This window comes from Gorilla gorilla, chromosome 5 (assembly GCF_029281585.2).
Source record: "Gorilla gorilla gorilla isolate KB3781 chromosome 5, NHGRI_mGorGor1-v2.1_pri, whole genome shotgun sequence".
Lineage (NCBI taxonomy): Eukaryota > Metazoa > Chordata > Mammalia > Primates > Hominidae > Gorilla > Gorilla gorilla.
The window spans coordinates 42,503,848-42,531,305 of NC_073229.2; the positions used below are offsets into that span (position 1 = coordinate 42,503,848).

Below are 27,458 nucleotides of genomic sequence, written 5' to 3' on the forward strand. Positions count from 1 at the left end.
ATTTGTCTGAATTACTTTTATTTTCTATTTTTATTTATTTATTTATTTATTTTTGGAGATGGAGTTTCACTCTTATTGCCCAGGCTGGAGTGCAGTGGCACAAACTTGGCTCACTGCAACCTCCGCCTCCCGGGTTCAAGCGATTCTCCTGCCTCAGCCTCCCTAGTAGCTGGGATTACAGGCGGATGCTATGATGCCCAGCTAATTTTTGTATTTTTAGTAGAGACAGGGTTTCACCACGTTGGCCAGGCTGATCTCAAACTCCTGACCTCGTGATCCGTCCGCCTCAGCCTCCCAAAGTGCTGGGATTACAGGCGTGAGCCACTGCACACGGCCCCTGTTTTCTCAGTTTTATAGGACAACTCCATTTAAAAAAATTGAAAATATAATTTATATACCATAATATTTAGACTACAGCATGTATAATTCAGTGGTTTTTAGTATATTCACAAATCATCCCCATCATCTGATTTCAGAACATTTTCATTACCCCAAAAAGATATCCTGTACCCATTAGTAGTCATTCCTAAGACCCTTTCTCTCCAGTCCCTGGCAACTAATCTACTCTCCATCTCTATGGATTTGCCTACTTTGGACATTTCATATAAATGAATTCACACAATATGTGGCCTTCTATGTCTTGCTCTTTCACTTGGCATAATATCTTCAAGGCTCATCTAGGTTGAAGGATGTATTAGGATTGCATTTCTTTTTATGGCCAAAAAATATTCCATTATATGGCTAGATCACATTTTATTTATTCACCAGTTGATGAACCTTCAGATTGTTTCTACTTTTTGGTTATTATGAATACTGTGTACAAGGTTTTTTTGTGTGGACATATGGTTTAACACTCTTTTTTTTTTTTTTTTTTTTTTTTGAGAGAGTCTCTCTTGGTAACCCAGGCTGGAGTACAGTGGCACCATCTCAGCTCACTGCAAACTCCGCCTCCCGGGTTCAAGCCATACGCCCACCTCAGCCTCCTGAGTAGCTGGGATTATAGGCGCCTGCCACCACACCCGGCTAATTTTTGTATTTTTAGTACGGATGGGGTTTCACTATGTTGGCCAGGCTGGTCTTGAACTCCTGACCTCAGATGATCTGCCCTCCTCAGCCTCCCAAAGTTCTGGGATTACAGGCGTGAGCCACCGCGCCCAGCCAGTTTAACACTCTTTTTTTTTTTTTGAGATGGAGTTTTGCTCTTGTTGCCCACGCTGGAATGCAATGGTGCAATCTCGGCTCACGGCAACCTCTGCCTCCCGGGTTCAAGTGATTCTCCTGCCTCAGCATCCCGAGTAGCTGGGATTACAGGCATGCTCCACCATGCCCAGCTAATTTTTTGTATTTTTAGTAGAGATGGGGTTTCTCCATGTTGGTCAGGCTGGTCTCAAACTCCCGATCTCAGGTTATTCGCCTGCCTCGGCCTCCCAAAGTGCTGGGATTACAGGCGTGAGCCACAGTGCCCGGCTCTGTGGCTTAACACTCTTAAAGGTTTAACACTCTTAAAGGAAACAAAGATATGCAGTATAGGTTATTACAGCAAGAACAAAAGCAGTAACAGTAACTAGCTCTTAACTATACTAGACCTAAATAGTTAGAGCCTGAGCTTTGGCTTTTGAAAACCCCTCTCTGGCTTGCCTTCTGGCCTCTACTCACTTGAGGGTGAGCAGCCAAAAGGGGAGGAAATAAGCCTCAATCCACAACTGGGCAGCTACATGGGACTAGCCTCCAGTACAAAAGGAACAAGGTGACTGTCCCTGAAGTGCCACTTGCCATCAACCCTCTCCAAAGCTACCATTTCCAGAGGTGGATATACACCAAGGTCATCTTTAGCATTTCATCCCTATTGAAGCATTGTTATAATGCAAACATGCCCTAAAGGAAGGACAATTTAAGTTGTGATCACCCATTTAAGTCTTGGAATATGTGGTTTTGGTAAGGGGTAAACCTATGGTTTGATAGTTAACCTTCAAGGCCCTTGATATGAGTAAAAGAGGGAAATGGCAGGAGTTCAAGGCTGTAGTGAGCTATGATTGCACCACCTGGGTGGTGCATGTCCAGCTTGGGTAACAAAGTAGGATCCCGCCATTAAAATCCAAAACAAACCTGAGAGACAGAGAAATGGGCAGGGGAAAATAGAGAGGAGTCTTGTGCTGAAGTTCATCTACTTTATAATTTTAACAAGGGCTGGCCCTGGAGGTCAGAAACCAATCTATGGTGTCTGTGCAAAATGCTGAGTCATAATTCATTTAGTTTGATTATGTTGGTGGAAATATTTGTCTCCCTCTTTTCAGGAACACAAATATTGTAACCATGTGTGTAAATATATCTGAAAATATCAATTCACTTGTCCCAAGAAGAGATGACTAGGTACTTGTTAGGTGCCAAGCTAACATGCTAGGTGATAGGGCAAACCTGCCTATGTTAACTTCAGAGATGATAGCTGACCCTGTTAATTTTGGGGTTACTGAATAGGTTGCTCACTTTATGTATTTATTTATTTTTTTTTAATTTATTTATTTTTTGAGACAGAGTTCTTGCTCTTGTCACCCAGGCTGGAGTGCAATGGTGCGATCTCAGGTCACTGCAACCTTCGCCTCCTGAGTTCAAGCAATTCTCCTGCCTCAGCCTCCCGAGTAGCTAGGACTACAGGTGCCCACCACCACGCCCAGCTAATTTTTTGTATTTTTAGTAGAGATGGAGTTTCACTATATTGGCCAGGCTGGTCTCGAAATCCTGGCCTCAGGTGATCCACCCGCCTCGGCTTCCCAAAGTGTTGGGATTACAGGCGTGAGCCACTGTGCCCGGCCTATTTATTTATTGTTAAATGCCTGTTGAGTCATAAGGTTGCTCACTTTAGTTTGAGTGGTTGCCTAAGAATTGGTGGTTGCTCAGATTCATAACAATTCCAGGAAGCAAACAGAAGGCACATTATGAAGCCAGAAGCCCCTGTCACCATGCAGAGGCCACCAGCATCTCCTCTGACCAGTCCTGGATAATTAAATAAGCAACCACATCTGAATGCAACAGTATAGTTGGAGGACAGTGGATATTTCCTACTTGTCTAGGTGTGGGGAAAAGCATAAAATAATGAACCAACACACACAACTTTTATTTTGTCTCAATAGCTATGATCCTTGAAGCAAGGTTCCTGGTTTACGTGACACCAGCTCTCACAGAGGCATTTTTGTGTTGCTTTAGTGCTTTGCATCTAGTTTTAAGAACTTAATGTAATAACTTTTGCTATTCCGTATAAGAAAATATGGAAAGGGTTCAGGCTTTGGGAGTCAAACATTTCTAGGTAGTAATCCAAATTCTGTTACTTAACTAGTCTTAGTCAAGTTTAACTCCTTGGAGGCTCAGTTTCCTAATCCATAAAGTGGGATCATAGCATCCACCCTGTTAGAGATAAGACAGCTAAGTGATGCTGCACGGTGCCTGGTGTTTAGGAAGTACACAGTACTTGACAAGTATTATTTCTTGTTTTTTTGACTACTGGAAACTCTTCAAGGGTAAGGACTGCTTTTCCTTTATTTCTACAGTGTCCACAAAACCCTCCATATAATACCAGGGACACAGTAGTCACATAATGAAGATTTAGTCATGAAATATGAATTTGAGGGAATAAACATGAGAGCTGAATTGGAATAACAAGAGAACATTTCACCTGTGGCTAATGCCCTAAAAGTAAAAGATGCATATAGAATAGCCAAAGGAAGGCTATGTCTTACCTGTTGTTATTTCTTTTTTATTTTTTTATTTTCTGAGATGGAGTCTCGCTCTGTCACCCAGCTGGAGTCCAGTGGCGCAATCTCGGCTCACTGCAGCCTCCACCTCCTGGGTTCAAGTGATTCTCCTGCCTCAGCCTCCTGAGTAGCTGGGATTACAAGCATGTGCCACTAGGCCTGGCTAATTTTTGTATTTTTAGTACAGACAGGGTTTCCCCATGTTGGCCAGGCTGGTCTCAAACTCCTGACCTCAGGTGATCCACCCACCTCGGCCTCCCAAAGTGTTGGGATTACAGGTGTGAGCCACCGCGCCTGGCCCCCTGTTGCTATTTCTAAGGGCACATTTTGAACACTGGCCCCTCACTGTGACTAAAGAGTATCACAGACCTGCTCCCCATAAACTGCACACTCAGAAGCGTATATATCCTGCTACCAGCATGTTCACGATTCTTTAATTTTCCTTCTCTCTTTTTGGTAGGAGGTGAGAGTGGTCAGCCCACAGAACAGCTTTTTGAGCTAATTCCACTGAAAGATCATAACTGTGTAGCAAAGAACTACATAGAGTTCACCCTTTTGGACCAAAATGGCGTTAGAGTGGATTATTTTCTTGTGAGTACACAAACGTTCCATTACATATTAGCTTAGGCAGTGCCTTAGACAAGTTAAACAAACGGAGTTCAACATGGGACCTTTTCAAGGACAAGGAGAGGCCATGTTTAACTTTCTTGAGCTGATCTGGATTTTGATGAGAGTTAGTTTTTAGAATGACAGTATAAATTGTAAAGGGCTCCCAGGGGACCAATTCCACTTGTATGAGCCAATGTACTTAAACTACAGATTCCTGTTCATCTGGATGGCTATTGAATTAAAGCTGAGGGAGAGATAAATTACCTCTTCCCTGGAAATAAGAGTGATGGCTTTTAAAATTAAAAATATTCTGGCTCTTTCAGCCAATAGTTAGATTACTTGACCCCAAACTGCTCATAAGACATGCCTGTGTGCACACACATATACACACACATATGTTCACCATAATATTTTTAGAGTTGGACACTACACAAATGCCCACCAATACACAGTAAGAAAATAAATTCTAGGATATTCATACACGGACATGCCATTCATCCATAAATATAATGAAGTAGATCAATATGTTCTATCAAGGAAAGAAAATAACCGTGATATATTACATTTAAAAATCCATTATGAAACAGGATAGTGTGATCTCATTTTAAAAATTATGTATGTTAGCATATATATAGATACAATCCAAAAGAAGAGGCAGTATGTTATTAATAGTTTTCTCTGGGGGCTGGACTTAAGGGGTACTTATCTATATTTCTTTAGTTTTGATTGCTTTATGGAGCACACATTATTAATAAGCAGAAAAAATTATTTTTATAAAAGAATAAATGCTAAAATATTAGTAGTAAATGATAGGAAATTAAAGCAGCTTCAGGCTTGATGGCCATGGTTTAGTGTCTTACCTTTTCCCTGAAATGCTGATTTTTGGAGGCTGCTGCCAAGTAAAGCGTCACAGCCTCACTAACTTCGTTGTCCTGTCTGGTTAATAGCAGAGCCAGAGTCCTGAGTACTTCCTGCTGGGCCAGGAGGTTGCTGGGAGCAAGGTCACTCATGGTTTGTAGCAGTTTTTCATCTCTTAGTGATTGCAGAGTCTGAACCATGGAAACTGGAGGGTAAGAAGGAAGGAGATTTCATGTTCTGACATGCTAAAGTAATCAGCTCATTACAAATATAAATAAAACTCAAGTACATAAGAAAGTATAGTATAGTAACTCCAATACATATGAAAAATTAGCATCTGATAAAGGTGGTATTTCAGATTGGTGAGAAAAGGACAGACTATGCAAATAACTACATTACAGTGATGGGCAAAACACATGGGAAAAAGTGAAGGTGGGTTTCTATCTCATAATGGCTACAAAAATAACTTACAGATGAATTAGCCCAATGTAAAAATATACAGAAGAAAATACAAGTAGACATTTTTTACAATCTTCCTAATATATGTATGGCAGACTCAATTGCTCCTCTTTTAGTCAAACCTGTCTGGCAAAACCCCAATCCTGGGTGAACCCAGTGCAAAAACCAAGTCTGCACTGAGGCAACTGGGCCCCGATGGAGCAACCTATCTATCTATTTATTTATTTATTTAATTTTTTTCTCTTTTTTTTTTTTTTTTTGAGACAGAGTCTCTTTCTTGTTGTCCAGGCTGGAGTGCAAATGGTGTGATCTCGGTTCACTGCAACCTCTGCCTCCTAGGTTCAAGTGATTCTCCTGCCTCAGCCTCCCAAGTAGCTGGGATTATAGGCACATGCCACCACGCCTGGCTAATTGTTGTATTTTTAGTAGAGATGGGGTTTCACCATGTTGGCCAAGCTGGTCTCAAACTCCCGACCTCAAGTGATCCACCCGCCTTGGACTCCCAAAGTGCTAGGATTACAGGTGTAAGCCACCTTGCCTGGCCAGAGCAACCCATTTTGTTGGCTGGAATAGGAAGACAATATATTAAAAAATAAGGTTTTGAGTCCCATTTGGACAAATTAACCATGTTCCATGAATAAAGAGTATACTCTACTCCCTAATCAGAAATCCAGCATGATCAACCATTAGTCACAAAAACACTGGGATGAGAATATGTCTGGTCAGTACAGATGGAAAAATAAAAGCCAAAATTCATGCTCCATGAATAAAGCAACATTCTCTACACAGTAGACAAATTTGTGATTTATTTAGATTTTTTTTTTTGCTTAATTTCCTATTTTCCTTGCTGTGAATGCTATATCAATTTCACTGCTTTGTAAATAAACACCCTAGTAAAAAGCCTGAAAGGAAGCATTATGGATTATAACATCTAAATTAACAAATCACAGAAAATAGCCTAAATGCCCAACAATATAATCAAATACATTCAAATGCAGAACTATTAATCTCATAACTAATATAATCTAATACAAATGCTTTCAAAGAATAAGACAGAACATAATATCAAATAAAAAACAGGATCAATACTCTATAACGCATAATTACAATTTGGAATGTAAAACCCACGTACATTCAACTGAAAAATGCATTCAATTTAAAAAGTAGGAGGAGAGATTGGAATTTCTTTCTTTATACTTCTCTGTTTACATTTTTTTTTTTTTAAATAACGAAGGCTTTTCCCTTTTACAATGAAAGAAAAAAGACACTTAAAATGTTAAAGGTTTTTTTCATTGTCATTCCCCATTGCTGTTAGTAAATGAGTAGGCCTTCTTGGGGACCGTGTAGTAAGAGCCTAGAGATGTAAATTGCCACTGATGCAAACTGAGTAATATATCATTTTCTCAGAAAATGGATTTAGATTGGGGCAAATTTAGTATCAATAAATGAAGACTATAATATTATAAAATAAGACTTTGTGGTCCTAAAACAAGGTCTTTCTGCCCATGCTTTCTCTTCCTGGTCCTCTGTGCTGGCGTCTGCCTTGTAAGGGGTTATGCACAGACTCTCTCCCATGCTCCGTGCTGGTACAGTGCTGGGTGAAGGAAGATTTTTCTTCCTTCACTATGATGCCACCCAATGTGCTGACTGTGTTGTTGCAGGATTTGATGTTCTGGAGAGAGAAGGGGTAAGCCTGGGCTTGCGCCAGACATGTTGCTGCTGCCTGGTGCCGTGCCAGATTCACCTAGCTCCAAAGAACACACCTCATTCCTCCTGTCCCTTTTAACCTGCATTGGTCAAGGCTCTGTGGATTTATAAAGCACAAACCTGGGAACCAGAAACCAGCCCCTCACTACCTGGCTCCACTCCCAAAGTGGAGTTTTCACTTGATTTAGATTGTTATTTTATTTCCAGTCTCTGAAGGGCCATGTGGAATGGCAAGAACCAGCTTCATTGCTGCATGCCTGCACTGGCAGCTGTTCTTGTTCCCTGGACATGTAGCCCTGGAGTTAGTTTTCCACCTTTTCCTCCTTTCCCTTCCCACCATGTTACCTACCTGCCTTCTTTGAAACCCCATTTCTTCCTATTATTAATGAAAGCCTCACCAAAAAGGGCAATATAAAATAGTATTGCCTGTAGGATTGATCTGACTAATGGCAAATACATTACTGAAGGAAATAAATTACAGTGAAAGCTTAAATCATTTACCAGCTTCCTGTAAATGGTACCTCTCTGCCAGATGATTGAGTTGCTCCTAGTAAATCTCTGGTTCATTAACAAGGGGCTCACTAATGTTAAAAGTCCAAAAGTCACTTAAAAGGCAAATTGCACCTCTACTGTGGACTTGAAAAATAAAAGGCCATCATTGCCAAAAGCCATGATTTAAAAGAGCAGAGATAACGCCAAATTGAGCCACCACTACAATGTGACAAAAGAACATGTCCCACCTTGCCTGGCCAGCTGGCTCAGGTAACTCTCCAGGTCACTGACGCCGTGGCTGGTGAAGTAACTGTAATACTGGAAAACAGTGACGACTTCCGAGGACAGGCTGGAGGAAAGCAGAGGCTCAGCCCGGTCCAGAATTTGGGACACCAGGGTTCGAAACACTATTCGGAAGGGAAAGACACAAAGCAGCTTTAGATATATGACCATTCATTCATTCATTCATTCAATAATTTTTATTTTTATTTTCATTTTAGAGACAGGGTCTCACTTTGTTGCCCAGGTTGGTCTCAAACTCCTGGGCTCAAGCAGTCCTCCTGCCTCAGCTTCCCAAGTAGATGGAATTGCAGGCATGAGCCATCACACCTGGCTCAATAAGTTGTTTATCTTTTATTGTGGTTGAAGATAGAGTGAAGTAGTAAAGTAAGCAGCTGGATGGTTTTGCACATGTGCACACCTGTGTAACTGCCATTTAGATCAAGATATGGAAGACGGCCCGCATTCCATAAGGTTTTCTTGTGCCCCTTCCCAGTCTATAGCTACCCTTCCCTTCCCTTATATATAAAATACATAATGAATAAATATTATATATGTGTGTGTAGGAGAGAGATAAAAAGGAGGAGGAAGAGACAACTGAGAGAGGAAAAGAGAAGGAAGGAAGGAAAGAAGGAAGGAAGAGTGAAGGGAAGAGAAAGGAAGGGAAGGGCACAAATAGGCAACTAACAATCTGACTTCTATCAACATAAATTAGTTCCACCTGTTCTTGAACTTCATGTAAATGCAATTATATAGTATGTACTTTTGGTGTCTTGTTCCTTTTACACAACAAAGTATCTGTGAGAATCATTCAAATTATTGACTATAGCAACAATGTGTTCTTTTTAAAAATTGCTGGCCCAGGGCCAGACACAGTGGCTCACACCTGTAATCCCAGCACTTTGGGAGGCTGAGGCAGGTGAATCACCTGAGGTCAGGAGTTCAAGACCAGCCTGGCAACATGGCGGAACCCTGTTTCTACTAAAAATATAAAAATTAGCTGGTCATGGTGGCGTGTGCCTGTAATCACAGCTACTGGGTGGGGCTGAGGCAGGAGGATCGCTTGAACCTGGGAGGCGAAGGTTGCAGTGAGCTGAGATCACGCCATTGCACTCCGGCCTGGGCAACAGAGCGAGACTCCATCTCAAAATAAATAAATTAATTAATTAAAAAAAAATTGCTGGCCCAGTGTAGTGGCTCACAACTGTAATTCCGGCACTTTGGGAGGCCAAGGGAGGATCGCTTGAGCCCAGGAGTTCAAGACCAGCCTGGGCAAGAGAGTGAAACCCTGTCTCTACTAAAAGTACAAAAATTGGCCAGGCATGTTGGCATCTACTATAGTCCCAGTACAAAAGGAGAAGAGGCAGGAGAATCTCCTGAGCCCAGGAGATTGAGGCTGCAGTGAGCTGTTAAAACATCACTGCATTCCCCCTGGATGACAGGGTGAGACCTTGTCTGTATTTTGTTTTTAAAAATTGCTGTGTAATACTCTATGCTATGAGTATATTACAATTTATACATTCTCTTGTGGGCATTTAGGTTGTTTCCAATTTTTGGCTCTTGTGAGTAAAGCTGGTAGGAACCTTCATATAAATGTCCTTTCTTGTGAACATAGCACTTTATCTGTCTTTACATATTTAGGAGTGAATGTGCTGGATCCAACAGTAGGGGGTATACTGAGCTTTAGTAGAAACTGCCAAACAGTTTTTCCAAAGTGATCATACCATTTGACACTCTCGTACTGGTGAAATTGTAGTGAAAGAAGTATACACATAGAAATAACAATACATAAGAACGTAGTAGCTTTATTATTATTGAGATGGAGTCTCAGTCTATCACCTGGGCTGGAATGCAGTGGCATGATCTCAGCTCACTGCAACCTCTGCCTCCTGGGTTCAAGAGATTCTCCTGCCTCAGTCTCTCAAGTAGCTGGGATTACAGGTGTGGGCTACCATGCCCGGCTAATTTTTGTATTTTTAGTAGAGATGGAGTTTTGTCATATTGGCCAGGCTGGTCTCGAACTCCTGACCTCAGGTGATCCACCCGTCTCATTCTCCCAAAGTGCTGGGATAACTGACGTGAGCTACTGCGCCTGGCCAAAATGTAGCTTTAAATGTCACTGCTGATATTCTGAATTAAAACAGTTCAACACTTTCTTTTCTTAAATCTGAGTAGATGATGTTTTCCCTGGACAGTACACTTCTTTTTTCAGGGATGGCCTTTTGTGTGTTTCCCATCCGCAGGCAAGTGGTAGGAGGACCCCTCTCCCCCGACCCCCACCCCAATGCCCACTCTCACACTGAAGGACAGAAATTCTCTCTCTACTGCTGCCTCGTACCTGGGTCTGCAAGTCCTGGATATTCTTTGTTGACAGTTCTGGCAAAGCTGGCCTCCAGCTGCTTCATCACTCTGTCCGCTGGGCTGTGGTAGACACCAACAGGGCTGCAGCACTTGGTCCAGAATGACAGCAAAGACAGCTTTTTGTGAAATTCTGGTATGGCTGGAAAAGAAGAGCAACCCCCCATCTCGTAACACATTTTATTTTATTTTATTTTATTTTTTTGAGACAGAGTCTTGCTTTGTTACCCAGGCTGGAGTGCAATGGCATGATCTCAGCTCACTGCAACTTCCGCCTCCTGGGTTCAAGTGATTCTCTTGCCTGAGCTTCCCAAGTAGCAGGGATTACAAGCATGCACCACCACACCTGGCTAATTTTTGTATTTTTAGTAGAGATGAGGTATTACCATGTTGGTCAGGCCGGTCTCGAACTCCTGTCCTCAAGCAAACCACCCACTTCGGCCTCCCAAAGTGCTGGGATTATAAGCGTGAGCCACCGCGCCTGGCCATAACATTTTAAATGAAGCAGATGAAGATGTGTTGGGGAAAGGGTGTGTATGTGGGGGGTCTTTAGGGACCTTTTTTCTCCCCATAAGACTGTGGTTAGTTTTCAGATGGAACTAGCAGATTCCTGTGTGGTCGGCAGATGGCCCGAAGGGTAAAGAAGTTATGACGAGGAACTCATCCTGCTTGGGGAGCAAAGAAAATAGAGCAAAAACAAGTTCGTTTGCTGTGAGTGATAGGAAATACAGGAGCTCTACCCTTGGGAGGCATTCCAAACTTGTGATTTCCTATAACTCCACAGCAGAAATCATACAGGATCAAGGACTCAAACTGGAGGAGAGTTTCCTGAAGGGGATGGGAGGTAGCAGCAGGTGGCTGGAGGAAATTTTTACCCTGCCCAGGTGGTTCCCTGACTGAAATGACTGAACAGCATGGTACCAGGTGGCACAGGAACAACGTTTCACTTGAATGTGTCATGATCATGAGGAGGGGGCTGGGAGAGGAGAGGACACAAGTCACTCACAGCCTGAATGTCCTGCCCCTCTTCATGCCCCTCAGAGACCGGCCAAGGTCACCTACTTCTAGTGGGAATGGATGTGGGAGGCAGAAATGCACAGGGAGAAGATAGAGGAAGTTTTAGGCTTAATCAGAGATTACCTGGAAGACGCTGTTTCTGCTGAATATCTGATATGAAAAAAGACATAAATTTTGGTTTCTACAGAAGTGCCCCATAGCCAGATCACACAAATTCAAAGGCATCTTTCCCAGGTCAAATTCTTCATTTAAAACTCTTAGAACCAGGAACTCTCCTGGAGGCGTTTGCATCCATGTATTTGTACCTTTCCCCAGCAGGGTCTGGCAGGATCTTCCAATTGACAGTCGCTACAGGAGTTGTCTTAGCCACCTCCAGGGTGCAAGAGCATCCTATAGTCATCTGTCCCTAAAGGGAACCGCACCAGCAGAAAGTCTGTGAAACTCTGCCTGTGAAGTGGATGCTGTTTTTGTTTCTGTGTCTGACTTCTGGGGGTGGAGGCCCTCTGGAAAAAACTGTGTGTCTGCTGCTTTGACTCAGAAAGCCGAAATGTGACATTAATGAGCCCAATTTGTTTGGAGACCTTTCTCAATCCTGTGACCTAAGAATGCTTTTCTGTTTTTCCAACAAAGCAATGAACATGCATAGGGAGTGGACTGGGCTAGTGGTGTCATCATTTATGTGAATAGCGGTGTAACTGGCAGATACTTACCTTCCACAACAGAACTGATATTTCCTATGTTCTCATCACTGACAGCTGCGAGTTTCTCCATCACTTGGATCTGCCTAGAAAGCTTCTCTAAGAGACTTCTTGCCACAAATGGGGTTTTGCTTGAGAAAACAATTTGCTGGTAAAACAAACAAAACTCCTGTTTCAATTATGTTGTTTTCAGTAGAGCTTTCTCTACCCAGCCTCATCCTTCCTGAATGTGGTGATGATACTAAATAAACTCATGCGATGTTTTTCTTCCAGCTCGATAATGATCCTCATTCCATGCCAGTTACAACATCTGATGAAATCAGGCATGTTTTTGTTGCTTTGCATTTCTTCATGTGTGCATAAATTCTGGAACTTTCTCAGTAGTAGGTCTACAAGGTTATTATAAGCTGCCTTCCCTTTTATGTACTGTGAATCTGATCTTCCCCTTTGAAACGTGAGGGGCAGTTTAGGCTGTGTTTTGGTGTGTAAGCAGAAATAGATTTGTCTTACAAATGCAGTAATTTTTCACAGCATGGTTTTATTTTTGTGTGTGTGTTTAAGCTGAAAGTTAAGAGCAGGTTAAATAATAATGAGAATTACAATCAGAGCTGTCTCTTGATAACAAATGAGTGCTTCCTATGTGCCAGGCACTGGTCTGAGTTCTGTATAAGTGTTAGCTTATGTTATTTCTCAAAACAACCCAATGAGGCGGGTCTTATTGATATCCCCATTTTACTGATGAGAAAATTGAGGCACAGAGAGGTTAAGTAACCCGCCCAAGGTCACATAAGTTGTAAGTGGGTTTATTTGTGTGCAGTTCACAAGAATGAGAAGGCCTAAGAGAAGAAAGAATATAAGTCACTTGCTGCCCAATGGTTCTACTCCTTTCTGTGTCTCAGAGACCTGTCTCAATCACCTGGTAGCCGTAGATGCAGAATACAGACCTGTACTACTATGCTGAATTGTTTAAAGTATTGGGACTCTAAAACAAATAGGATTTTCAAACCCAGCAGTTTGGGAGGCTGAGGCAGGCAGATCACGAGGTCAGGAGATTGAGACCATCCTGGCCAACATGACGAAACCCCATCTCTACTAAATATACAAAAATTAGCCAGGCATGGTGGTGCAGGCCTGTAGTCTAAGCTACTCAGGAGGCTGAGGCAGGAGAGTCGCTTGAACCCTGGAGGCGGAGGCTGCAGTGAGCCAAGATTGTGCCACTGTACTCCATCCTGGGTGACAGAGTGAGACTGTCTCAAAAAAAACCAAAAACAAAAACAAAAACAAAAAACCAAAACAAAGTCTAGTGCAGCAATTATGTACTAACACCTTTCCTGTGAGTAAATACAATAGCAATGAACTGCTTTATTTTGAAAATAATCGTAGTGATTATGATTCTTAGAAAATGCACATCTTTATCTCTCTGTGGTTATATAACTAACAAGTAAGCTCACACATGAATCAATGCAAGCCAGAAGGTAAGCTTCTAAATCTCATTCCTTCAATCCACATCTTTGTATCCACCTCTTCTGTTTTTGTACCATTGCTCATCCCCACAGAAAGGATGAATTGTTATAATCATGGCCTTATTACCGAGAGAAACACTGCATTGACTGCTTGCACTAAAAGCATGCCAATTAGTCTTTGCGAGAAAACAGTCACTCCTTCAAAGATAAGAATTCTCTTATGTCTCACAAAATAGCTATTTTTCTCTAAAAGAGAAACAAGTGGTTTGCTTGGCATAGTATCAGGCTCAGCAAGGACAAAGAGCTGTCTCGTTCAAATGGTTGGTGAGTAGAAAACAGTTATACATAAATAAAAATCCCTGTCCGTTTTGATCAGAAAAAAAAACTGCACATTCTACCAGATTGGTTATCAGTCTCATGGTTTGTGAGACCTTTGTGGTTTTTGACCTCAAAACTCAACAGAAGAGTTCAACTAAGTGTTGGCTAACCAAGTGGCAGGAGTTATAACTGCCAACCAGTCTCCCACAGCACACAGTTGTCTGAGGCTTCTCTGATGCTCTTCATCTATGGTGGAGAAGCATATTCTCCTACATCTCATCACATGTCTGTTACCAAGGAGGCAACACTGCCCCTCTGCTGGGCTCCCGAGGGACCCCTGGCTCCTCACCCTGACTCTTGTCTTCCAACAGGTTCTGTGCTCTTGGGTTACCATTCCTCCTCCTTCTGCACCCTTCCTGCTTGGCTGATCCCCTTGACACTTTTTCTTTTCTTTTCTTTTTTTAATGAGGCCTTGGCCTCCCAAAGTGCTGGGTTTGAAAATCCTATTTGTTTTAGAGTCCAAATACTTTAGACAATTCAGCATGGTAGTACAGGTCTGCGTTCTGCATCTATGCCTACCAGGTGATCGAGACAGGTCTCTGAGAGACACAGAAAGGAGTAGAACCATTGTCACCCAGGCTGGAGCGCAGTGGTGCCATCACAGCTCACTGCAACCTCTGCCTCCTAGGCTCAAGCAATCCTCCCACCTCCGCCTCCTGAGTAGCTGGGACCATAGGCCTGTGCCACCACGCCTGACTAATTTTTGTATCTTTTGTAGAGATGAGGTTTCACTCTGTTGACCAGGCTGGTCTCAAACTCCTGGGCTCAAACAATCTTCCTGCTTTGACCTCCCAAAGTGCTGGGACTATGGGCGTGAGTCACTGCGCCTGATCTGGAACCATTTTATTAGCTTCTGCATTCTCTTCCTGTTCCACATACACCCAAGCAAGCTGGGAGAAGAATGATATTAGAAGAAAAGCAACCAGGTAAGGAGAAAGCTCTTAAGTAGATGCTTGAGGAAAAATGCTTTGTTCAAGACAGCTGAAACCCTTCCTGCAACAAAAGAATTTCAGAACATTTGCTCCACTGCTGAAAAACCTTAAGTGGTAAACAGCTTGAGATGAGAAGAAAAATTAGCTCTGTGGTGTCCCAGAATGAGAGCTAAATGGTGATGATGATGGCCTAGAGAATTATATCTTAGCATTGCTAATAAGAATTATTTATTCAAGGTCCAGGAGACTGTGGTTAGATTCTTTAACACTTTCTTTTAGCTATCCAGGTGGTGAAAAACTAATTCATTTGACATTCACGTTAATATATATTCAGCACTACTGGCTTTCAAACTCCATTGCAGATGGTGGAATACAAATGGCTTCCCCCCACCCCCTTAATCACATTATTCTCAGGTACTACCAAATGAGTCAAAAGTGAGAGCTAACCATATGCCACCTACTACTGTGAAGGTCTGGAGAGTTAGGTTCGAAGATGAAAAACCCAAGGTTGTAGAGGGATGGGCAGGCCCATCAGAGTTTTTGACTTGGCTCAAACCACAGCAAGACTGTTCTCTTATTCCTGAATTATCATTTCCCTGGCAACACTAAAAAATGAAAGCACACTTCCTGGTATGTAAATCACCTGGCATCTCAAACACAAATTCATTGCTGATCCTACCTGCACGAGTTGGGTGCAGTACTGGAGGTGCCTGACGATGGTGATGTCCAGGCTCTCGTTGCCTGTGGTCAGTGGGAGAGGACTTCCTGCCACACTGGTCCCAACTCCTGTGTCTTCAGTGAGCGCTTCACTGAGATGCCCCCTGGCTTCTGGGTGAACCGACCTGTAACTATTGAAGGTGGGCAAAACATTAGCTATTCTTTTTCTGTGCACAAACCACAGGTCAAGTCAACATGGTTTGCATCAGGCCCCAACAGCACCCATTGAAAACAGTCTTTCACTTGCCTATCTTGAAAAATAGAGACACCTTTCAAAAATTACTTAATTCAGCCTGGTCACCAAATTGCCTAGTGTTAAAAGGACATGCAAACAAATTGCTTTCAAAGTTCTTTCTCTACTTTTTAAGCCTAATGAACCACTTATGAAGTAGTTTCACCCAGAAGTCTTCGAAACATGCCGTCATTTTGAATGTGTTGCACTTTCCTGCTCTGTTGACAGGGTGATCTGCCAAATTTTCTGGAATTAAATTGTCCTCTATATTTGTGGTTTCCCAAAGGCAATACCATTAAGAAATAATCTGCCAAGGTTTTTCCCTGGCTTCAGATCAATTGCTACTTGAATAAAGGAAAAAGGAAAGCTGCCAAGAAGAGAGACATGATGTTCTACTCTGGACAAAAGTTAAAAAGGGTGTTTGAATATTCAGAGGAATCGCTTAGTTCTGCCTCTGACGCTTTGTTTAAACCCCCTTGTTGAACTGTATGAAGTTATATCACGGTAGGCACCTACATTTAAAAAAATCTCTTGCATTGATTATCTAATTTTATTCATAAACTAAACCTGCGTACTAGGGAGGGTGGGAATAGTGGTCTTGTTTCACATGATTAGCAGAGATTTTGAGTGTCCTGGTTCACACGGCTAGACGGGACAGGGAAGATTTGGGCTTCTAGCCTCACACTCTCTGGTGTCCACAATTTAAAAAGATTAGCACCAGAGCTTAGAGGCTTTGAATGCTTTATTCTGATTCTGATTCACATTTGCCTCCAAGGGGAAAACACTCAGTTTGTGTCTGGGCAGCCCACACATAGCAGCCAATACATATTTAAAATACACACACACACACACACACACACACACACACACACTCTCTCTCTCTCTCTCTCTCTCTCTCTCTCTCTCTCTCTCTCTCTCCCCTAATACTTCTGATGACATACAATAAGATTGATCAAATTAGACATATTTAATATCAATGATGTATAACATTTATAAAACCTGTGCTTGTGATATTTTTGTTGTTAAAATGTTTCTTATAGCAAGAAGAAAAAAAGTTTAGATTGATGCCTGACTTTGCTACATCCTGTAACAGCTTAAGGTAACAAGTATGCAGAAAAATTTTTGGATAAGAAGTATTTCCCAAATTCTATCAAGCTAAAAAATATTAAGGCAGAACAATTTATTTTTATTATTTTTTTTGAGACGGAGTCTTGCACTGCCACCCAGGTTGGAGTGCGGTGGCTCGATCTCAGCTCACTGCAACCTCCACCTCCCAGGTTCAAGCCATTCTCCCGCCTCAGCCTCCTGAGTAGCTAGGACTACAGGCATACACCACCATGCCTGGCTAATTTTTGTATTTTTAGTAGAGACGGGGTTTCACCATGTTGATCAGGCTGGTCTCGAACTCCTGACCTCAAGTGATTCACCCTCCAGCTTCCCAAAGTGCTGGGATTACAGGAGTGAGCCACCACTCCCGGCCTTATTTATTTATTTGAGAGAAGGTCTCGCTCTGTTGCCCAGGCTGGAGTGCTGTGGTACAATCTCAGCTCACCTTGACATCCTGGGTTCAAGCAATCCTCCCACCTCAGCCTCCCGCATAGCTGGGACTACAGGTGAGCACCACCACACCCAACTAACTTTTGTATTTTTAGTAGAGATGGCATTTTGCCATGTTTCCCAGGCTGGTCTTGAACTACTGAGTTCAAGTAGTCCTCTGGCCTTGGCTTCCCAAAGTGCTGGGATTATAGGCATGAGCCATCATGCCTGGCCAAATGTAGGATAATTTAAACATTACATTCATTTAATAAATTTTCTTTGCCATGTCCCCAGATTGCTTATGGGGTAAATTCAAGTTCTCATGTTTTTTTTTTCCTGGTTTTATTTTGAAAAAGGAAACCCTTCAGGGACAACAACAAACAAAAACTAACATCTTTCAGGGAGATTTGTGAAGGTTGAAATCATAGCTTGCTGTAACTTGAAAACCCATTTACGTCATATTGTGCCAAGGTAAAGATGAGCGGGCAATCCACACCCATTTTGGGAAAGTGTGTTTTCTTTCACAGCAATTGATGGAGGTGGGTATGTTCCATTGTGCTTATTTTGCTTTGTCTGTAGTTATAAAATTGGACCCCAGGCTCTAGTTCTCAAAACATGATTTGGCTGCACGAGGACACCTGACGGTGAAGGTGACAATGTTTCACCTTCATCTGCTGCTTCCAGAGAAGGTCACATTCTCCACCTAGAGACGTGCAGTACCAGTGGCAGTCATTGGTCATCCCCTCTTACATTCTACAAGAAATATGCACCATGGGACTTAAACTTGACTTGGATGCGTGCCTTGATGAACTCAATCTCAGGCAAAGACTCACTGGGTTGAAGGAAGCATGAAGGGTTGGGAAAGGGAAGCACAACAAAACAAAGGCAGCAGAAGTAAAGTGCAAGCCAGGGAGAACCAGGCCCAAATTTGTCATCCAGTAAGAGTTCTTCAGAAATGTGTATACCTAGTTAATTTGGAATTAATTACATGGGGTCAAGTTGTAGACACTGAACCCTATAAGACACATGTGAGGGCTGGGTGTAGTGGCTCACACCTGCAATCCCAGCACTTTGGGAGGCTGAGGCGGGTGGATCACATGAGGTCAGGAGTTCAAGACCAGCCTGGCCAACATGGTGAAACCCCATCTCTACTAAAAAAATACAAAAATTAGCCAGGTGTGGTGGCAGGTGCCTGTAGTCCCAGCTACTCTGGAAGCTGAGGCAGGAGAATGGCTTGAACCTGGGAGGTGGAGGTTGTGGTGAGCTGAGATCACACCACTGCACTCCAGCCTGGGTGACAGAGCGAGACTCTGTCTTTAAAAAAAAAAATGTGTACACATGTACTTGTATAAAACACTCTCATACAAAATTTTCCTCTTTATTTATAAAGAGGAAAATAAAGATATTTATTTTCCCTTAAGCAACCCAAAACAGGTGAATAATATTGACCCTTTTATTGCACTTGACAATAAAAAGGAACTGTAAGCCAACTGGTCACTCATGTGGAGAGTTTTATCTTCCTGGAAATGTGTACCAGGTCCCCTCTGACAGTAACAAAGAACTACTGTATCTGCTGTGACAGGAGAAATATAAGGAGACACTAACTTCAGACTTACCTGTGTTTCTCAGTCTCAGTGTCTGAAAATACTGAGTCAGCACCTCCGCCAACATTACAAACCTCATCACCATCCTCCTCCTCGTCAAAATCAGAGGTGTTCAGGAAATCAAAGCTTTCTAAAGCACTTTCAACTGTGAGACTTAAACTGGAAGACCAGCTGCGGCTTACTGCTGGCTTGCACTGTAAAGGCAGAAGGCACCAGGGAGAACATCAACATATCCGGAAAGAGAAACCAGACACACGATGCTCAATTGGAGATGCCACACTTTTTTTTTTGTTTCAAGTTTTTATTTTTTGTTAGCATTTAAAAAATGCATTTAAAAATCTTTATATCCAAAAAAGAAGTACAACCATGGATAAAATGGCACAATATCTGGGACTGGTTGCAGAAGAATCCAGAGGGAAATCAGCAGGTTGAAGAATAGGAAACAAGATTGGCCATGAGTTGATCACTGAGGAGGTTGAGGGATGGACACACTGGGATCCATTAGAGGATCTTCTCTACTTCTGTTTAAAATTTTTATAACAAAAAGTTGAAAAAAAAAACAAAACAAAACCATGTCAACCACAAAGCCTTGGGAAACAGAACTGCTATATCCCTCTGCCTAGTGCTCACCCCAAAGTAAAATACCACAAGCAGACAAATTTTAAGTCAGTGAGTCAATGCTGAATACTGACCAATCTCTAATTCCAAGTGGCAATGTCTTTGGTGTTTTACAAAAGGCGCTAGCTATCTAAGGCATCTGCTCTAAAGGACTAACAAAACAAATCCCACAAACAGGAGGTGGTTCAAATTCACCTAGCCCATGTTCGCTAGGTAAGAAGCCCTGCATCTTTTTTTTTTTTTTGAGACAAGGTCTTGCTCTGTCACTCAGGCTGGAGTGCAGTGGTGTGATCATAGCTCACTGCAGCCTCAATCTCCCAGGCTTAAGCAATCCTCTCACCTTAGCCTCCCAGGTAGCTGAGACCACGGGCATGTGCCACCACACCAGGCTAATTTTTTTCTTTTATTGTAGAGACAGGGTCTCCCTATGTTGACCATACCGGTCTTGAACTCTTGGGCTCCAGCAATCCTTGGCTTCCCAAAGTGCTGGGATTACAGGCATGAGCCACCGCACCTGCTCACAGCATATAATTTTTCCTCTGAGGACTGAGGAAAGAATGAATGCCTTGGGCATGACAAGAAGCAGCCCTGCTTCCTCTGGAGCTCTGCCTCAAAAGGAACAAGTCCCACCACTTCCCTGACCAGGCCCTGGCATCATGGGAGCAATCCCATTCTCTGGCCTGGAGCATTCTATAATGCTGGCCGCATGCAGAAGCATTACAAGCAAAACAATGCCAGTTACTATGGGCACAGAGTTGGAGAGAAGTATTTCCAAATATTCAAGAGGATGCTGGGGTGGGTTGAATGGGACAAATTCTGCAAGTTAGAAGCACTAAATGTCCTCCATCCAGTTAGGTGACACTCCTTGCTGATTTCTTAGCGCAAGGTAGGAAGGGCCTTGCAGGGATCTGTCTCTGACACTCAAGATGGCACAAAAGCACATGGGAAAACGTCTTTCGGTCTTTTAAATCACAGTTGTTTCATTCACCCTCAGTGATCTCCGTCCAAGAGGCAGCACCATTTAGTTTCTGATCGTCAAGATGTTTAGCATCCTAGGAATGTGAAGGAGGGAGAAAAGAGAAAGCTTTGTCCAGCTGATGCTTTAATTCTGGCTGGATACAAAGCCATTTGCCCCAGACCTAAACACACTCACTAGTGATGTTTTCAGCAGTCTCAGGGGGAGACAGGGAGTCGGTCTTGACTTCACCTACTTCTAGGGTCTTTTTTCCTAAGCAAGGTGTCTGCACAATTTTATCTTGTACAGTACGGATGTGTTTAAATATTGGTCATGACAAAGAAAGAGGCAGTTGAAGATTTTAGTAGCAGGACAATTTTGGAACAACAGCAGACTGAAATAATACTCTGGAAAGAAGTCTCTGATCACCAGTTTTTAATAATGCTTAGTGTTTCCTGTGGATTGAGCTACTTACCATCACCCTAGATGCCTGGAATGGGAGCTGCTATCACTACTGGATTTCTCTAAGGAATTCACTTTAGATGGCATCAATTTGTGTCTTAGCTCTTTGAAATGAATACCTTTTGCCCACAAAGCAAAGCTGGTCAACTTTGCAGGAAAGATAGGTGCTTAGTAGAATACCAGACAAGCAGCCTGCATATACAAGCCCTGAGCTGATGGTTTTGAACTGATATTTTACAGAAAGTAGATTCAGAGTGCCCTTCTGTTTCTTGGAGGCTGTGCCATCAACTGAACTATCTGTCATGAGCATTTGAGGACCTGGAGAGTCAGGACCTGAATTATCATCTGCCTTGGGCACAAATCTCCTCCAGAGTTAGGTCAGCAAGACTGAGTAGAGAAGGATAAGATGGTCAAAAAGCCTAGGAAATGTAGTTTCAGATGCCACTGGGCAGGCTATATATAAAAACAATCACCATATTTTTTTTTTTTTTTTTGAGACAGGGTCTCACTTTTTCACCCAGGCTGGAGTGCAGTGACGTGATCTCGGCTCACTACAACCTCTGCCTCCTTGGCTCAAGCGATTCTTCCACCTCAGCCTCCCGAGTAGTTGGGACTACAGGTGTGTGCCACCATGCCCAGCTAATTTTTGTATTTTTTGTAGAGATGGGATTTCATCATATTGCCCGGGCTGGTCTCTAACTCCTGGGCTCAAGTCATCTGCCCGCCTTGGCCTTCCAACATGCTGGGATTACAGGTGTGAGCCACCATGCCCAGCCAGGAAAACAGTCTTAGAAAGGGATGCAACAGCCTTCAGTGGGTTGGTTCTCGGCTTGCCCCTGCAACCTTACTTCCAAGCCTTTTTACAGACCAGGTCCCCAAAGAACTGCTCTTTTAAGAAAAAGGATCTGAGTTCTCTTTTCTTTTATATGACAATATAAATCAGAGCAGCAAAGAATACAAGAAGTAGCAGTGAGATTTGGGACAACAATTCAAATCTGTCTTCTTGTGCAGTGTTTTTTAAAAAATTAATCTGTATGCAGGTGGAGACAGATACATTCTGATGCAGCAATAATGATCTCATCATCAGGACCTCCCGCCTGCGAGGAAATCATCGTTCTCATCTTACCCTCCCACCTCCATCCTGGGCTGTCTGATCCCTATGGATTGAGGGTATCCCTGGAGAGTCTGTAGATCTCCCGCTCTAGAGCAGAACGGATGATTATTTTGCTGATGATTAATCTGAGATTCTGACTTGGTTATTTGGACCAATTGTGAGAGCAGGCAGTCTCCTCCAGCAGGCAGTGGCTCATGGCTCTCACAATGGGACGGATAACTCTGACTCCAACCAGGCAAAGGGCTCCCTGCTTTCCCGACCCCCTGAGAGGGATCCTATCCAGTAACGCCTGTGAGACTGTAATCATCAAAGTGCCTCTATTTCACATATGGGATTAAAATGATTAACCTGGGGACTGGGGGAATTTCAACATTCTCTAGAGCTCTTTGTTTAAATCCTAATCAATTTAGATAAGTTGATCTGTTGTTTGGAAAATAAAACTTAATATGCACTACTGGCATATTAGTGCCATTTAAAATGAAGATGATGAGCTATTAATCCTGTGACTGGACAGGATTTTTTTTTTAAATGATACCTCATCTTAAATAGAATGTTGGCTTAGGACAGCTCTCTCCAAACCTAATCCAATTTCTCTGAAAAGGTACTTACTTTTAGAATATCATCCAAATGCATGACTTCTTGGTTCAGATCCTGAAACTCTTTATACTGCTCTTTATGTGGTTCTAATGCAAGGAAAAGCCCATTAAAAGCATCCTCTAAGCTTCCATCTAGAAAGGATCTGCAGCCTTCGGATTCTCCACCAACAGAACCCTCAGAGAGCAGCCTGTCTGTGGCCATTGGCACCTCTGCAGATGTGAGCCTCTTGACTAGCTGCTTCGTGATGTTTCCTTCCAAAGTGTCCAGTTCCACAGGCTTGAGCTCAGAGGCCTCCTCAGACTCTTGCAGAAGTGCTTCTGCAACATCATTCTCAAGGAACAGGTGCTCAGCCCCAGCACCTGAGGACTGTCGGCGGCAAGCCTCAGACGGGGCCGAGGCAGGTTTTCTGGGCTCCTCTGGGTCTTCCTCCTTCACGTGTGACTTTGGCTCTTGGCCTTCTCCCAGGGAGTTCCTGGAAGATGCTGAGCTGGTGTCATCCATACCCTCATTCTGGGAGGCCAAGCTGCTGTGGTTAAACTCTGCAGGGGTGATGGTAATTTCTGGATTTGTTGAGTTGGAAGGGGAGCCTGTTGAGTGGGAGGTGAGGGCGCAGTCCCCGTTGGGCAGGTCACTGAAGCTGAGCGACAGTGGCATTTTCTCCTCGGCTGCCTTTCCATTTTCAAAGATGTCATCAGGTAGATTTGACTATAGATAAAAGATACCTCATTATTATTTTCAATACAAATGATGCATTTGGCTTGGCATGGTTTATTTCCAGACAGAATATAAGGCAATTACAATGAAAAAACCCAGAACTTTCAGAATGTTAGCATTTTATTTGTTGATGCCGTGTGTGTGTGTGTGTGTGTGTGTGTGTGTGTGTATCTGGCAAAAGAAAACAGACCATCAAGGACTGTTTCTATTGTTGAATCTAGGTGAAAGTTCATGGCAATAGTTTCAAGGTTTGACATTTTTCAAAAGAAAAGGTTGCATGGGGGGAGGGGGCTTGTTTTCTGAATTCCAAGAGCTCATAATATTTGGCAGCCATAGTTATGAATAACATTACCAATTTCTTTTTCTATTTAGGCATCTATCTTAAAAAACTTTCCAACATCCATGCAATTTAGTTCCAAAGTTGTTGATGTTTTGTTCTGCTTCAATTCTCAAAAATTATTTTTTTGAAAATCTCTGCCCACAAATCCCAAGCTCTGGAAAATGTTTTATTAATTTAGTAACCACGCCATAAATAATTCAAGGCCAGCCATACATTTGCATAACTTCTCTAGAAATAAAAGGAAAAGACTAATAAATGGAACATCAATCTTGCAGGAGGCAAACCCCAGGGCTCTCAGGCCACCTAGAAACACCAAGTCATCTGTCAAGCAGACCTGGGTGGTGTCACAGGTACGCCCTGTGCTTCATGAAGCAGAACTCTGAAGAGAGAGGCCAGAAATATCCAGGTAACCAAGATCATTCATTTATTCAGGCATTTCTATTTCGAAGTCAGCTCTCCTTGTGCTGTGGTCTGTGTATAATGCCTAAATGCCAAATGCTGCTCTGTGGAAAGGGCTTTTGAGTTACTGAGATTAACCCCTTCAAAATGGTTAATTTTTCTTTTTTCTTTTTTTTTGAGACAGAGTTTCACTTTTGTTGCCCAGGCTGGAGGGCAATGGTGCGATCTCAGCTCACTGCAACCTCGGCCTCCTGGGTTCAAGTGATCCTCCTGCCTCAGCCTCCCAAGTAGCTAGGATTACAGGCATGCGCCACCACGCCCCCAGCTAATTTTTGTATTTTCTTTGTAGTAAGACAGGGTTTCGCCATGTTGGTCAGGGTGGTCTCAAACTCCTGACCTCAGGTGATCTGCCTGCCTCAGCCTCCCAAAGTGCTGGGATTACAGGCGTGAGCCACTGCGCCTGGCCCAAAATGGTTAATTTTTCTTAGATCCCAGATTCAGTTTTTAAAGTAAATAAATGGTAAGTATCATGCTAATAATTGTTTTAATTATATAGAAACTGACAAATTCTCAAAATTTGCTGGGAATAAGCCCGGCAAATAAAAACATTACAGCAAATGCAGTGAAGAGCAGAAGGGAAGACAAAGGCTCCCCTTCCTCCTCCAGCCGGGTCCCTGGTCCCATTGCTGCTGTATCTGAGGCCACTAGATCCCGACACATGCAGTTCGTTGCACCCAAACTGTCTGTTGTAGCATGGTTGGAAGGTGACTTACTTTAACCACACGACGAGTGAAATGATGTGTCACTGGACACTTGAGTAACCTCTACAAGCTCTGTCTCTTTACCTCCCAAACTGAAGATGTTTTACTCTATTAGTGATTATTGAACTGTGGTCCACAATGTTGTTGGGGTGGTGGGCTCTGGTGCTCCTCTTCCTCCCCTCCCAGCTTGTGTATTTTAGTTTCTTCCCTCCCGTATTTGCACCCCCCACCTCATATACACCTTATGTCTCTAGGAAAGATAAAAGGAATCTTTTAGGGGAGGGATGAGGGATGCCTGGAGCCTTCTCCCTAGACCTTATCCATGGGGGTTCCTTAGGCTTCTAGAACCCATGGGCCCTCCATGTGGTTCCACTCAGCTTTGTCTGATCTGTGCACACATCTCATGGCAGCACAGAGGGAGGTGGGAGACACTGGGTATGGCAGGGAGATTGGGTAGTCAGGATTCTTATTCAAATTCCAAAGTCCTTCCCAGCCATTTCTCTTGAGACTCCAAGACTCAAGCTCAATTTCCACCTACTTAAGTGGCAAATATTGAGTGAGAATAAACTGAGATGCCCTGCCCAAGGGGACGTGCAGTCTACCAAGGGGACAAGTCTAACAACAAGCACACAACAGTACAATGGTGTGCACGCTATAACTGAGGGATGACATCATGAGGGAAGGGCCCCAATGAGGGAGTGGCTGCTGCCTGAGAAAGAGCCAATCCTGGAGCTCAGTGTGGAAGATGGTGAAGTAGGGGGCAGGCACCGGAAGAAGTGCATTCTAGAAGGAACAACATGCAAAGACATGAGCTCCTGAAAGGAGGTGGTGCATTTGGAGGACACTGAGAAGCTCCAAGGGGCCCCAGCAGAGGATAGAGAGTGAAAAAGTGGGATGGGCTTGTGGTGGGCTGTGGCCAGATGGGAACAGCCGCTCTGAGGACCTTTGCATTTATCTAAAAGGCTTTATCAGGAAAGCCATCCAGTTGTTTTCTAACCTTGTTCTTATTTAAATTATGACGTGAAACCTCTACCAACTCTCGCCCACAACCCTCAACCTGTAGCACATGAACATATGAGCATGAATATACATGTTATGTTAACGGTTGCGTGTACAGCTGTGTTAGCTCTTTGTGTTTTGTTCATGTTTTCATGTGTATTTCCCCCATACAATCTTCCCATTTTCCCTGAAAACTCCACCAGAGTTTAGCCTGGTCTTTTTCACCTGCTTTTTTTTTTTTTTTTTTTTTTGAGACAAGGTCTTGCTCTGTTGTCCAGACTGGACTGCAGTGGTGCAATCATAACTCACTGCAGCCTCAACCTCCTGGGCTTCAGTGATCTCCTGCTTCAGTCTCCTGGGTAGTTGGGACCACAAGTGTGCACCACCACAACAGGGTAATTTTTAAATTTTTTGTAGAGACGGGGTCTCACTTTGTTGCCCAGGCTGGTCTTGAACTCCTGGGCTCATGCAATCCACCTGCCTTGGCCTCACAAGGTGCTAGGATTATAGGTGTGAGCCACCATGTTCAGCCTTCACCTGCATTTTTTAATTCAATGAAAATGATGCAATTATTATTATTATTAACCCAAAGACTTTTAATCCTTTCCTCTGTTGACACTCAAAGCTTCGTTTTATACATCTGTGAAGAGCAGGATGTTCCATGTATGTGTGTGTGCATGCATGTGTGTGTGTATCCTCTGGTGACATAATGTATAATATATAATACTTATTGTATTCCTGACTGTGAATTAAGGATGTCTTTTTATGGAAGTGTTATAGAATTAACAAACATTATAATAAACTAAGACTGAGAACCTTTCAAATAGAAGTAGCTCTAGTAAAATTCATTGAAATCCTTTTGAGTTCCTTGAATGCCAATTTTTTGTTTGTTTGTTTTTGAGATGGAGTTTGCTGCTGCCCAGGCTGGAGTGCAATGGCACCATCTTGGCTAACTGCAACCTCTGCCTCCTGGGTTCAAGCGATCCTCTCACCTCAGCCTCCCAAGTAGCTGGGACTACATGCAGATGCCTCCATTCCCGGCTAATTTTTGTATTTTTAGTAGAGGCAGGGTTTGACCATGTTGGCCAGGCTGGTCTTGAATGCCTGAGCTCAAGTGATCCACCCACCTCAGCCTCCCAAAGTGCTGGGATTACAGGTGTGAGCCACCATGCTGGGCCGAATGCCAGTTTTTGAAAGGCTTAAACTTGTTTAAAATCTTGTTACCATGGATATCTTTGCCACAATGGAGAAAAATCACAGCACAAAAACAGGGATCATTAGAAGAGAAGGACAAACTGCGTCTCTATCAAAGTTACATGCACGACCAAGTGTCCCGCCCCAAGGACAGTACAGCTGTAACCATTACCCAGTGAGCAAGACAGAGAAGATAAAACAAGAGACATGCTGAGTCACA

General features: G+C 43.0%; 1 protein-coding gene across 11 annotated transcripts in view; it reads right to left on the bottom strand.

Moving 5' to 3' along the window:
• The window catches only part of RIPOR2 (RHO family interacting cell polarization regulator 2), a 231,943-nt gene that overhangs the window by 9,672 nt on the left and 194,813 nt on the right, over positions 1–27,458 (bottom strand). For 8 of the 11 annotated variants that reach the window (XM_055390371.2, XM_055390378.2, XM_031012231.3 and 5 more), the window contains 7 exons: positions 22,844–23,536; positions 19,098–19,279; positions 15,676–15,844; positions 12,236–12,371; positions 10,489–10,650; positions 8,120–8,278; positions 5,216–5,418 (listed from right to left, as the gene is read on the bottom strand). In XM_055390371.2, coding sequence (XP_055246346.1) covers positions 5,216–5,418; positions 8,120–8,278; positions 10,489–10,650; positions 12,236–12,371; positions 15,676–15,844; positions 19,098–19,279; positions 22,844–23,536 — 1,704 coding nt within the window. Of the gene's footprint in view, positions 1–5,215; positions 5,419–8,119; positions 8,279–10,488; positions 10,651–12,235; positions 12,372–15,675; positions 15,845–19,097; positions 19,280–19,365; positions 20,756–22,843; positions 23,537–27,458 lie in introns of those variants that run through there. The other 3 variants (XM_055390376.2, XM_031012233.3, XM_055390377.2) reach the window with 2 other exon arrangements.